Here is a 14,642-nt window from a genome sequence, read left to right on the forward strand (position 1 = left end):
GATATGACATATCAAACACACAAATTGTGCAAAAGACCGTAGGTCTTCCCTGGATTATATTGATATGATGTAAAGTCACTCAGATGTCCACTTGGTCATTTGTAGATTACATACCACAAGGACGGAACTGTTTTGAAAACATTTTATTCAATGATACACAAAACATAAATTCACAACCTTAAACAAAGTGATTGATTTCTCTTGTATTATTTCCCCCCCTTTCATTAGGTAGTCTTGGGTAACCATAAACGGTTATTATGCTAAACAGTGGTAAGTGCAACGTTAAGAGAACATCCGTTTTAAGCAGCATAATGCACACAAAGCCCTCACAGAGTATATATGGGAATACATAGAATATATACAGGCATATCTACAATTTAGGTAGTGTAGTTCACCCCGTGAGAGCTTTCAGGATATTTGCAGGAGTCATATTGCGATGGGATTCATGGGAATGTAAAGATTCAAGTACATTAACACAAACGAAATAAGTATCCCTTAGCATTTCCTTCACATTTGGAATGCTTATGCCCTATTGTGTTTGTAAACCATCCCCAACACTGACCTATGTGAATTGACTGAAGTGATCCGAACGATATATTTTACAGTGTAAARGGGGCAATTCTGGAGGGAAATGATAAATGTTTCACATTTCACAACACAAACAGCATGACTATGACAAAGGACATTATGCCACCAGAAGTAAAGAGCTATCAGTTAACTATATGCTTTTTCCAGCCGAAAATGATGTGAATGTCAGAATATTGCATGTTTTTACGCGCGCGAAGGCTACGAGTTTGTGAGAGAGAGGGACAAATAGCAGAATAATATCATGCAGGGGAGTTTGTGGTCTTTGAATGGCTAGGTAGTTTAGTGGAGTTTCATGATTTCGTTTGAAATGTCTTTCATTCTTTCTCTTTCTTTCCCTCCTCTTTCTCCTCTTCCACGCCGTCTCGTTCCTTCTCCAACGTGGCCCCTGTCGATTCACTTCCCGTCACCGTCGACGTTAGGTTGCTCTCTTTCTTCCATTTCATACGACGATTCTGGAACCAAATTTTGATCTGACGTTCGGTCAAACAGAGAGCGTTTGCTATTTCGATGCGTCTACGTCTGGTTAGATAGCGGTTGAAATGGAACTCCTTCTCCAGTTCCAGTGTTTGGTAACGGGAGTATATCTGGCGTCCTCTGCGTCTGTCTGACCCGTACCCAACTCCTGTGCGGAGAAAAGAAATCATAATGTACTGGATTACATTTCTATATCAAGTCATTATGTGAATTGTTCTGACATAAATTGATCCAATTGCCATAATCTAGATTAGACATCATGACAAAGATACTGACAATGTGATGGGAGCAATTCGTGTACAAAATAGCCTATCTCTGGTCAGGGTAGAAACGCATATGGCATGCAGTAAAATAAACACAATTCTCCAAACCATGCATGAGACTTAATCTGTTTGTAAAATATACGTAGCCTATGTAAATTGTTTAAACTAAATATATAATAGTTAAATATATAATAGTTATTTTGGGAAACTGTTGGAATAGTTACGCACACTCAGAAAAGAGGCCTTCTATAGGGCGAGACGATACAATGATGTTTTATGGGGCCATAAAAAACAAGATGCTCTGTTGCTAAGATATATCGTAAAACTGGCTCATTTACTTAATTTATTTGTTGTAGTAAAACTCACCGCTGTGAGAGTTCATTCGCTGCATCCACGGGTATATCTGGACGTTAGCTTTCTGCTCCTGCGATCCACCTCTGGCTTGATCCAAACTGTACTCCTGAGCAATGTGGTTTTGCGCATTCAGTCCCATGCTTGTTGTTTGTCTGCAACTGGCAAGACCCCCATCCTTGTCTTGAAGAAACACATTAGATCCATGATACTCATAGGATGCCCGGCTCGGCCCAAAAACAACATTGTCTTGGGGAGAATAGAAAGGATTTGCGTATATCCGATTCTGGGTCACAGCAGCCCCATACGATGAAAAATGTCTCACTGTGTCATAAGTGGTGGAATTTAGCGGCACGCTTGGCAAAACATCTTGACCACCGGATAAATGGCAGGAGAGTGACGGGTTTGCGAAATACGAATTCATACCTTGCCTGTAACCCTTCTTCTTCAACTCTCCGCACTTCTTTATCAGTCTTTTTTTTCTCCACTTTCCCCTCTCAGTAGCTCCCCCTRTCCCTCTCTCTTATTCTGGATATGTTGCTGGCTGCTCACACACCTTTGCAAAACCTTCCTTTCACCCTTTCGCTGCTCGTATAAATAGACGATTGCTTGAGGTTTCAATATTATTAATTTCCAATCTCCGGTAAGACTCACAAACCCGAGTGTTATAGCTGATCGCTTAGCTCTAGAGAGAGGCAATATGACAATGTCAGCTGACCATTCTCCACCAATTGAGAGCAAGGAAACTGTAGCTTTTAGCTAACCAGCTATAGCTCTAAAAATGCAGCCAGAAAACGAATGCATTAAGTTAGTGGGGCATAGCAACGCATGCATAAAGTTAGTTGGACGTTCCACACTGAGCAAGAAAACAAGACAAWATAAATATATAAGCGACGTGTATATGTCTGCAATATCAAACTGCTGTCCAGAACCAGAATAATCCTGTCACTGAATTGGCATTTTAGTTTTTTTAATGTAAGTTTATAAATGGGATAAATAAATTGATACCTCTATATCTGTTTTACCTGCTTATTTGGCATGGCGTGTGTGTGTGTGTGTGTGTGTCTGTGTGTGGTGTGTGTGTGTGTGTGTGTGTGTGTGTGTGTGTGTGTGTGTGTGTGTGTGTGTTGTGTGTGTGTGTGTGTGTGTGTGGTGTGTGTGTGTGTGTGTGTGTGTGTGTGTGGTGTTGTGGTGTGTGTGTGTGTGCGCGGCGTCGTGTGTGTGTGTAAATATATAACACATTTACACACAAGGACAATGTAGTTCGCAGGCACATATTTGAAAATTCTGAAAGCCAATAAAGAGTACAATGTAATATGTAAGATAATGTACCGCTATGTACATATTCAGTGTAGGTTGTATCCAAATCAGATGTGTATGTAGTGGTAGCGCTCTCATAAAGCTCGCGTGCTCTGTTGGTTCTTGTGTTTTTGCTGGGCAAGAATTTTTCACATTCTTTCCATGTTTTACATCGTGTATGAATTAGCATTACATGACTTGAAGGTAATTATCGTGCCTCGGCTCTTAACGGGTAATTCCGATTGCTAGGGGGAAGGGCGGTGGTGATAAGAATGCGTTTAGGGTCTCTTCTGTGAAGGGCAATAAAACCAAGTGAAGTTTCTCAGCTCACCAACAAATAACTGTGTATAGCCTACATAACGACAAAATCCCGAGCCTCTGAAACGAATGCGTTGGACTATAAACGCAAGAAGAAGAAAAAAAATAAGAGAATAGTGTTCAATTGTATTTGAAGTTACTAGCCTAAGTGGTAACCGTTTAGAACACTTTTCCTGAAAACCCAGCAATCAACCGTGAGTAGAGAATTGATCAGGCTACGTCAGAGGATATGTATCCACAAAGCACTGTTATTGAGATGGTAGGCGATACCTTTACGGATACAATCACATCTTATAAATGTAGAGTTAGGTATTTGTTTACCTGACCACTCTCACCTAATACTTTTAATATCAGTGCCAAATTGCGTAAAATATAAGTTATGTGAGTTGGCTTCACAAAATGATTACATCGATTAATGGTAGTACTGGAATTTTAGTGTCGACGGTATGCTGTACATCGTACACAGAGGTGGATATTTTTGAAATAACCCAGTGCTTTAGCTATAGATCTATAATGGTGTGTTATGCAGGCCTGGGACATATGCTCGTGCGTGAGTCAGCTGTGGAAACGTTAGGTATCCTATTGTCTAAAATGACTGACAAGAGTAATTTATCAATGAATGGCAACCTGGATAAAAAAAGTGGGCTCCTATCTATAAGGTAGGCTACTCAATTTGAGGTACAAACTCGACAAAACTGTTATTCCAAAAATGAATATTCCACATTGAATGCTTTTGTTCTCCATGTGTGGAAAAACTCAGTCAACAATAGCCTACTGCAAACCCTTTTCCACTAGCTTCCGCTTCAACACACAGCTACATGTAAATCAATTCAGATGGATTCGTTTGATTGTTCAAACAACCTTCAAGCTATTCGATAACAACACGTTGGTTAGAGAACGATATTAGCTAAAGATCTGAATATTTTCTCAATAATCTATAGTAATAACGTATAGTATTGAAAACAATTACATAATTCACATTATTGAAACCACAAATGTAGGACATACGTATGTATTTGACAAGGGGATGTCTACGCGTAGGCCTATACAGCCTACAATAAAACTAATCTTTAACTTGCACATAGTAGGTCTATTTTGCTGGGCTTCTGTTGTCGGTTCTAAAACAGGCAATAAAAGTTAGGACGGAAAGAAAGACGAGGACGTCGTTGTGCGATAAATGTTCCCCACTGGATTAGCCGCCATATGTGACATCCGCAGACTGACAAAAATGACACAAATAGGAAAAACAAGAAGGAATATGTCTTAAAAATCTCTAGGCCTAATTGTAAACATTATTACATGTGTGTTATGGTGTTAACCATTTGACAACATTTAAGTCAGTTGAAAGTGCGTCATAACTCTCAGAAACTAGGTATATAGGCCCATGCCTATATCCTTCACTTGAAATGTTCTATGTAGTGAAGATGCTTTCCTTATGCTCACAACATTACATTTCACCAGCCTACATAAATTGTATCCCCATTCTGCGAATAGAATTACGATTCTCCTCCGACACTCAACTAAGCCAAAAATAAGTATGGGTTTCTAGCACTTGATGAGAACCATATAGCCGAGCGCGCTTCTGAAATCAGCAATATTCATAACGTATCATCATCACGTACTTCAACGTGTTGTCAACTGTGACGGATGAGATGACTGAGAGCGAACCACAGTGACTATTTGACTATACGCTATATGCTCTATTTGGTATTTCACGTTTTATGCCTCTCTGTAGGCTACAACATCTTAGTTTGATCCCTTATTCGACATGGTTGTTTATAAAGCCACTATGGATTATTTGTACTTTCATATCATGGAGTTTGTGGTAGTTCCATTGCATAATGCACAAGAGCTGTTGGTATGCGGTATAGTGATGTGAGCTGGGAGAAAGAGCTGTAGACATAAGTGTTTTGGCAGCCCTCAAGACAAATGACGTGGGCTCATCTCAGCTTTTGAAGCAGAGAGGAAAGAGCCCGTTTGGCACGTATTTCTTTAATTTCTTTGAAGACGAACATCTGCACTGTTGCACTTTATGACTACCCCTATGCGTGTAGCTTACTAGAATACTACTACGACGACTACTACTACTACTACTAGGCCTACTACTACTGCTACTACTACTAACAATAAGACTATTTTTGACCAAACACTATATTATTATTATCAGGAGTTGTAGAAATTCCAGAACAATCCAATTAAGCCTAATAATGGTAGGCTAACCCCTCACTGCACTGGGTTGAATTATAATTTGTGTATATCTGAAGCTGTAACAACATAGGCTAACACATAGTATCTAGGCTACATTAGCCTACAGTGTTCAGATTGCCACGTTTAACAATTTGAAGCAGAGATGGACATGTGTTGATCATGTGGGTCGGGAAGCAATGTTTTCGTATCAGCTTTCTCTTACTTGACAATGAGGAATTCATACTCATTGCTGGCTTTGAACAAACTTTTATAAAATGACGTTCACCTTTTCCGGACAATTTACAAATTAGGTCTAGGCGCTATGCTTCATGCATGTTACGCACTACGCTAATCAGAGGCTGTTTAAGGAGACCAACAAAAAAGAACACATCGTAAATCATGTTAATTGGCAAATATCTTCTTGTAAAATTGATTTATGATTCAATAGCAATGTTTATTAGACATTAAAAAGTTTGAAAGAACAGCGCTTGGCCCTATTGCAAGTTTCAAAACCCCAGGAAAAAATACACCGCAGGCATTTGGTATGCCCATTATTTTCATGTGTATCAATATAGCATAAAAATCATCATTTATTTCCTTCTTAATTTGCGTGTTTGTAGAGGCCTATGTATCTGCAAACTTACATCTGGAAAATCCTAAATTCGTAGCATTTTTACGATTGAGTTGGGTCACTCGTTATTGTACGAAGGTTTTGAAGTGCAAAGTTAGTTACGATGGATTGGGGAAACATGTTTCGCATATTGGCAGTACATGACTTCTGTGTTTCATTTTACTGATCTCTTTCTCTCTCTCTCATTCAAGGATAACCCGAAGAGCTGCAAAAGGTGCACCCCACACGACAAAGTGCAAAAGGAAACCATTGGAAAAAGGTTCCCGCACAATGACCTGCAGCAAAATCTCATTGAGGTGCTAGTACGACTCAAACGCACCTGCGACAGGCCTATTCACTTTGTCTAAATTCAATTAGCCTCACACAATATCTGAAGTGATTTGGAAAAATCAAATGTGCATTTTTGCCAGCTAATGTTTTTACTTTAGGCTATAGCCTAATTTACAGTGAAAAAAGTAGTTAAATACACAATATGTACCCCCCCGCCCCCACAGACAGACACACACTTTCACAGCTTTGCCATCACTACACATGCATTCAATGTTAATTTTGTGTAAATTAATATTCAACAAAATATGCACAGGAAAGGGCCTACGTTCCATTGACCACAGTATACACAATTGGCGAATCCAACAATGATGATGTTCATGCGTAAAAGATCGTGTATAAAGCGTAACAAAGCTCGTGAGTAAACCTTAGCAATCCGATCGACGCGCAAGTTCTAGGCTAGTTGGGCATAGATTTCTGAAGTAAACATCTTGCCCTATGTGTGCAAATTATTGTTGTTGTGAAATATGATCATGATGATTATTGTGATTATGATTTATAGTTATATTAGTATTATGATTTTGACCATGTTTGSTGTTGCTGGTGTTCCTCCAATAAATATAATTACATTTTTTACATTTGTTGTGTACAGCTGTTTTCATTATTGTATGAGAAAATTACAGGTTTAAGCCGTCTCACAATACAGACATCAATTCAAAATGGTTCCCATGCCACACGTGAAGGTTGAAATATTTCAGACGATGTTCCAAGCTTCGTGCCTGACTATTTTTATTTAACTAAGGAAGTCAGTTAAAAACAAATTATTGTTCACAATTACGGTCTACCCCGGCCAAACCCTAACCCGGACGACGCTGGGCCAATTGTGCGCCTCCCTATGGGACTCCCAATCACGGCCGGTTGTGATACAGCCTGGAATCGAACCAGGGTCTGTAGTGACGCCTCTGGCAGTGCCTTAGAATGCTGCGCCACTCGGGAGCCCGATGACATGTTCAGACARGTTTCTATCGGCATATTTCATTTATGTATTAAACTGTTTCCGCACTAATGTGGCATATAGCCTGCATAACTACCAACCACCGACCAACGGTCACCAACCCCATCACTCCCCCCACACAACCTCTCACCTCCGCTGTGGAAGAGGTGGGCACAAGGGGGCACTGTTAGTATCAGTGAACAACAGTATTGTGTTTGTTTGTGTGTGTGTGCGTGCGTGTGCGTGTAACATAGTACAATACTACAATATCTAACATTGACTTTTCACATTGATTAGATATATATACTCTCACCCATCTTTCTTTGCAACTAATGTTGCCTATAGATAATTACATATGCAGTCAGCAATTAGAATAGATCATAGAAGAAAGGTCACTTAGACTAATGGGGAGGGCCCAAAACACGGTTCAATGTAATATATAAATAATCTGAAAGAATGGAAAATAAAGATTAAAACTGTAGCACAAACCAACGCGGCCCCCCAGTGGATAATCTCACACTATTAAGACACTCAAGGGAAGCTACCTTCGATAAACAAACCACACCTTAGAATAATTGATGATTACATCTAATTCTAGATGGTGTGTCAGTGATTTTCTGAACAGGGCACTATCAAAGTTTGGAAGTAGCCTACTATAGGCCTATGGAAATAACGGAGGTTACAATAGCCTACAGGTCAGGTCACGAACATCCAAACTACACAAAATCAAGCTTTTCACTGTAAGGTCTACTACACCTGTTGTATTCGGCGCACGTGACAAATAAACTTTGATTTGATCAATAGCATTCATATTCAATGTCTTTGCCCTCACTTAGGATATCTGACACCATATAACATGTATGGCATAACATCTCAAATCCCCCTTCTCACAGATACGGTTCAGTTCATTAACAGTCAAGCCAGTGAGGAAGGATCACGGAAGGAACCGCTTTCTTACCCGCGTCTGCGTTCTCCCGGTTGTCTATAGTGACGGTGACGCAAGCTCGCTGGCCCATCGGAAAGGTATGGGGGTGATGCTGACGAATAGACCTCTACACCGCTACACCCAGCGTAGCAAACGTCCCCAAATCTGCCAATGGATGGAAAAGCAAAAAGCTGAATTTAACAATTATGTAAACACCGCGTCATTTACTGTCCGCTGATTTCTCTTTCTCTATCTCTCTTTCTGCAACGGTTGGGTTGTTCTTCCTCTGGGGTATACTCTAGACAGGGGCTGGTATAGGCGGTGAGTGTGGTGAAGCCATTTCTGACCGCGAAGCATGCAGGAGCACGTCGGGAAGGGGATGGAGCCTTGACGAAACGCGTTCCATATKAAAAAACTAGACTATTGTATAATCTAAACTGAAGGAAAATACGCTATTGGCGAAATCATTTCTATGCCCCTGCTGAGAGAGCTGCTGATATTACGTCAGGTCCGAGGAATAGACAAAGGCATAAAGTTCATGTTCACAGAGCGGGTGTGCCACGTGGCTCGCTGCAACCAATCCCTGAATGGATTGAGTCGTAAACTTTTATTACTCAGCTGTAAATTTCTCCCCTAAACAACTAGGAATGTGTTGCACACCCTAGAATTTCTCTCTCCTTCTTGAGGATACAATTCTCTAGGCCTAAATATTGTTTTTTATAAAGAACAAAACGAAAGCAATGATATGACAGCATTCCCCCATATGTTACTTTATCTATCAATCTCTCAATTGATCCACCAATATGACTGTTGGCCATGAATAACACACGCACACACACACACACACACACACACACACACACACACACACACACACACACCACAACACACAACACACACACACACACACACACACACACACACACACACACACACACACACACACACACACACACACACACACACACACACACACCACACACACACCACACACAACCACACACACACACCCACACACACACACACACACACATCCCAATAGGTGAGGAGAGATCATTTGAGTCCATTTGCCCCTCAATCATCATCATCTTCGACATACTAAGAATATAGGCCTACTAGAATTAATGTGTATGCTCAGGTTCAATTCTTTCGATTCCTCGATGTTTTCAAAGATATGAGCAGGCCTACAATACTTATAATTTACAGAAAGGACACTGTGACGAGACTATAATTCATGTCATGCAGACGTTTCTATTAGAGTTTGGTTGGAGAAAAAAAARGTATAGAAATTATGTGGTTATAGATACAGTTCACCTTCAGTTATTGTCAGCAACGTTGAGAAACGATAGGCCTCATACCGCGAAAGAAACCACGCTATTCGACAACGACCTATGTAGTGTGAAAACAATAGCTATCGTTTTTAAAATTCTCAGGAATACTTAAAGCAGGATAAATGTTACAGATTTCTCTCACCAAGAGTTTGATTTAAGCCTTTCATTCACCAACAACACACATAATATATGAGTGGTAAAGCTTTAAAGATTAATTACAAAAGTTAAACAGAAAAAGTTAGACAGAACGTTGCAATAAATCGCACAACTGCAAATCCGACAGGGCTAGATACATTTCAGCAAAAGAAGTGTCGCCAAACCTCTTTTATAAGGATACTGTCATTTAAAAAAGTTTCGAATTAAGATGAGCGACGAGGGAAGATCTAGCCCAGACGTTGTGACATTTCAATTAAATTACTAGCGCTATTKAAAATAATACGCCTTAATATCGGAGAAAAACATGTTTGTTTTGTAYGTCTACTACGGCTATTCCTTTTGAAAACGAAAAATATTTGATTAAATGTTTCAGCCCTACGACATTTTCCATGTTTCTGTTGTAATAGCCTAGTTCATGCGCAAATGTGCTGTCCTCCTATTGTCATTCCAAATAGGTCGAATCCTGTCTTTGAGCATAGACAAAGTAGGCAATCATTTAGTCTCTCTATGAGATATGATAAAGATAGATCATATTTTGAATTCCACAGCTATGATTAAGATATAAATAAATGATATACATACACCGAGGCAAGTTGGATCTTGTCCATGCATACTGGGTGTAGCAGTTTGGGCTGGGTGTAGCAGGATGAGTCGACATTGCACACTATAAAAAGAGAAACACTGTGTTTCCGGAAACGGCTAGCTCCGTTTATACCACCAATAAAGTTTACAGCAGGTACCTAAAACCTAAACGAGAATGTCAAKCCTCTGTTAAAAGTATACACACAAGCCCCACGGTCAGTCAACGCTTTCGGGATAATTGTTAATTGCACGGAAACTTTCTGTATTTTTAATAAGCTACAAGGAGGCAATAATAGTTTTAAAATAACTTCACGTAAGGACTAGCCATTTAGTAGGATATTAAAAATTCWGACACCAATAGGCCTATATTTTTGTGATATTTTTTGGAATGGACAATCCAGAAGATTTGACACTGATTTGAGAGAATAGATTCAAAATTCAAATGTGTGTAAGTTTAATCAATAGCTGTTTCATTCGAGAATTTTATTTGATCTTAGAAAGAAATGCAACAGCTTTGTAAACATCTTCTTTAAAAAGAATAGTCTACTCTATAGGCCCACTTTAAAATATAATCCTCCTTCTTCAGTTGATTTCGATTTACAGAAGCATATCAACACAGCAAATACATCGTAAAGTATCCGTTTAGAATGTTTAAAAGGCATTTTGAATGACTGAATAACTTTTACAACCAAATTTGTGTTTTGGACAGTTGTTTTTGTCTGTTTCAGACCCAATATTTATTGAGCTGACGCATAGACATGCGATTAATTAAGGTAAACAAAATGTAATCTTATGTGATTCAATAGCTATCATCGAGGTTGTGGTTTACTTCCCCAGTTCAAATCTACAAAATCCTGTCATAGATTTTGAGGAATGTGGCCTGTTTCTTGACCCCTAACGAAAAACCTGAGCCGAATATTTTGAATGTATGGCTAATTGGAATAAGCAATTCATTGTCTCCAAACCATGTCAAACAAGTCATAACTTGTATCATTTTATAGATCCAATGACTCACATTGCATATTTACTGTGGTGTAGTGTGTAAGGGGTTTGTTTACATCAATGTGAAATGCCGACTTCATGGGCTGTATTCTGCTCCAATAGCAAGCGTTCCAGTCACAATAAAAAGCTGCTATGACTTCACAGTGACGAACTAAATACCACATGTAACATATAGTTCAAGATAGCCAGGTTTCTCGTTCACAGTATATGCCCAAATACCTCTTATAACAGTACTTCTGTTATGAAAAGTAAACCTTAAACACATTTTGGTGAGAGGGGCGGTTCCTATTCCTCGCAGACAGTACCAAAGCTGCAAAGGAACAGTCATAAGCAGAGCTGTGTGCCAATAGGATGTGCAGAATAGGGAATACGGAAGTGACAATAGCAAAGGGCCAAAACCCCAAGCTCCAAACTAACCCCTGTGTTTGTGTGTGTGTGTGTGTGTGTCAGTGACAGTTCGTGCCGTTAAAGGTTAGGGAGGATGATTTTTTTAGGAACCTTATTTCTATTACAGCATGTTGGATGACTGTCATTCATATTCCATTCACCCAGATCAATGTAACATCGATAGGTTTAGGCTACTACATGATACTCACATTTTCCCTATACCCATCATGACGTTTCTGCAACCTAGCCTATGAATTAAAGTTTAAAACGTAGGTGCACAGGTCAAGAGACAACTTGAAGTAATAAAGGTGACAGACAGTGACCCATTCAATACCACCTTGCATACTCTTGCCTGCATCTAGCTGATCTGGAGTGCAATCATTAAACAAGAGTTTCTATTGGACAAATTCAAGTAGGTCCCGTTTCGTTTCATGTGCCTCTGTTTAAAAAATGTTTTGCAACAGAATCAGCGGAATGAATACACCGCACACACGGTTCACTTTCAATGCAGCCACGTGCTCTCCTCCTCTCACCTTTTCCCTTCGCTTGTGGACTTCAGTGCATAACAAACTAGCTGTCTGTGATCAGGCGCATAAATCTCTCCAAGCCAAACCTTCATACCATAACCGCTAACCACTACACAACCTACATCGTTGTGACCATATTAACTTTTTGGCCAATGAACTAGAACTAACGCTTTAGTCAGGGACGGGCATAGATGACAAATTACAATTACAAAATAGAACTACAAAAAACCCTAAAGAGTATCAAAATAAAATCTAAAATGCTTTTGCAAAGTATTGTTTTTAATTCAAATACATGTCATTTGCATTTTAAAATTACCAAAATGTAAATGTATGTGAAAATGAACAATTGCAAAGCACACTGGGTATTTTCATTGCCCTTGTTTCGGGGCAGAGCTCATTAAAGTAATATTCAGCATGCTTTGCAATTGTTAATTTTTAAATGTACATTTGCATTTAGTTCATTTAGTAGAAGCTCTTATCACACCATAGTGCCATCCGATTTTTGAGACCAATGTAGGGTGAAAGGGGGCCACAAAACTGTGAAATGCTATAAAGAATTTGTATATCGAAAATACAAATTACAGCTTTCGAAAGTATCTTGTTACAAAATACAGTGGAGTGTAGTTTAGCCCAGTGTAATACAACATAAAAAATACTCAGAAGTAATTAAAATACGTATTTCAAATACATGTAACAGGAATACTGGACATCTCTGGTGTTAGTAAACCCACAATCRAATCCATGTGTACAATCACGCAGTAAAGTGTGCAGCAAGCAGTTTAGCAGTTACACCGGCGAGCCCCGATGTCAATACATTAATAAAATTGAAAGCTTACCTTGACTTGGAAGAGTTGGCGTGTTGGTTAGCCATAGAAAGCTAGCTAACAGAAATAGCATTCCTCTGTTTGAATCAGACTGTTTTGTAGGCTAAATGAGCTGTTTTAGTTAAGTAATTGAAGGGTAAACTAAGAAAGATAAAAATACAACAAAATATAGCTAGCTCTTTCTCTCTCTTTCTCTCTCTCTCTTTCGCTCTCTTTCTGCATCTCCTTTATTTCGGCACAAATTATTTTGTTCAAATCTGTTCAACTATTGTCTTTCTCTCTCTTTGAGTCAACTATTCAACACATTTTGMACCAGTGTTTCCCAAAATCGGTTTGCTTTTTGCCCTAGCACCACACAGCTGATTCAAATAATCAACTCAACATTAAGCTTTGATCATTTGAATCAGCTGTGTAGTGCAGGGCAAAAAACAAAAAAGTGCACCCCTTGGGGTCCCCAGGACAGAGTTTGGGAAACACTGCTTTATGCAATGCAGTGCTAGCTAGCTGTAGATTATGCTTTCAGTACTAGATGGACAAGATGTTAGTTCATACTGCAAGAGCTCGGATAGGTTGGAGGACGTCCTCCGGAAGTTGTCATAATTAATCTGTAAGTCTATGAAAGGGGGTGAGAATCACAAGCCTCCTATGTTTTGTATTGAAGTCCATATAACCAGAGGAAGATGTGAAATAGTTGTCCTCTGGATACACCATGGTGCTGTTTAGGTTACTGTAGACCTTCATTGCAAAACAGTGTGTTTTAATCAGTTATTTGGTGACATGTGAATATATACAATAAAGTTGTATCTTAAAAGGATGTGTGTGTGTGTGTGTGTGTCTCAACGTCAACAGTGAAGAGGGGACTCCGGGATGCTGGCCTTCTAGGCAGTGTTCTTCTGTCCAGTGTCTGCGCAGGTACTATTTAATGAAGCTGCCAGTTGAGGACTTGTGAGGAGTCTGTTTCTCAAACTAGACACTCCAATGTACTTGTCTTCTTGCTCAGTTGTGCACCGGGCCTCCCACTCCTCTTTCTATTCTGGTRAGAGCCAGTTTGCGCTGTTCTGTGAAGGGAGTAGTACACAGCGTTGTACCAGATCTTCAGTTTCTTGGCATTTTTTCGCATGGAATAGCCTTCATTTCTCAGAACAAGAATAGACTGATGACTTTCAGAAGAAAGTTCTTTGTTTCTGGCCATTTTGAGCCTATAATTGAACCCACAAATGCTGATGCTCCAGATACTCAACTAGTCTAAAGAAGGKCAGTTTTATTGCTTCTTTAATCAAAACAACAGTTTTCAGCTGTGCTAACATAATTGCAAAATGAATTTCTAATGATCAATTAGCCTTTTAAAATGATACACTTGGATTAGCTAACCCAACGTGCCATTGGAACACAGGAGTGATGGTTGCTGATAATGGACCTCAATACGCCTATGTAGATATTGCATTAAAAATCAGCCGTTTACAGCTACAATAGTCATTTACAACATTAACAATGTCTACACTGTATTTCTGATCAATTAGATGTTATTTTAATGGA

General features: G+C 39.4%; 2 protein-coding genes across 9 annotated transcripts in view; both read right to left on the bottom strand.

Annotated features, from left to right (window-relative positions):
• LOC111976429 (homeobox protein Hox-C10a) overlaps window positions 1–14,642 on the bottom strand; it is an 85,010-nt gene that overhangs the window by 41,238 nt on the left and 29,130 nt on the right. For 4 of the 8 annotated variants that reach the window (XM_070448061.1, XM_070448059.1, XM_070448053.1 and 1 more), the window contains exon 1: window positions 8,331–8,824. The exons of 2 other annotated variants lie outside the window; for them this stretch is intronic. The gene's annotated coding sequence lies outside the window, so the exon portion shown is untranslated. Of the gene's footprint in view, window positions 1–8,330; window positions 8,825–14,642 lie in introns of those variants that run through there. 2 more of the 8 variants (XM_070448054.1, XM_070448063.1) reach the window with 1 other exon arrangement.
• LOC111976427 (homeobox protein Hox-C6a-like) lies at window positions 57–2,672 on the bottom strand. The gene is made up of 2 exons (XM_024005258.2): window positions 1,692–2,672; window positions 57–1,210 (listed from the first exon to the last, which is right to left on the bottom strand). Exons 1-2 carry the CDS (start codon window positions 2,098–2,100, stop codon window positions 903–905), a joined length of 717 nt encoding a protein of 238 aa, XP_023861026.1. The 5' UTR covers window positions 2,101–2,672; the 3' UTR covers window positions 57–902.

Source organism: Salvelinus sp. IW2-2015, linkage group LG17 (assembly GCF_002910315.2).
Source record: "Salvelinus sp. IW2-2015 linkage group LG17, ASM291031v2, whole genome shotgun sequence".
In the NCBI taxonomy this organism is placed as follows: Eukaryota; Metazoa; Chordata; class Actinopteri; order Salmoniformes; family Salmonidae; genus Salvelinus; species Salvelinus sp. IW2-2015.

Excerpts from the sequence above, each read along its gene's own strand:
- LOC111976427 (XM_024005258.2), bottom strand. The coding sequence starts at position 2,100 with ATGAATTCGTATTTCGCAAACCCGTCACTCTCCTGCCATTTATCCGGT. Across the intron at positions 1,211-1,691 it reads GCGAATGAACTCTCACAGCG|GAGTTGGGTACGGGTCAGAC; the intron begins GTGAGTTTTACT and ends TTCTCCGCACAG.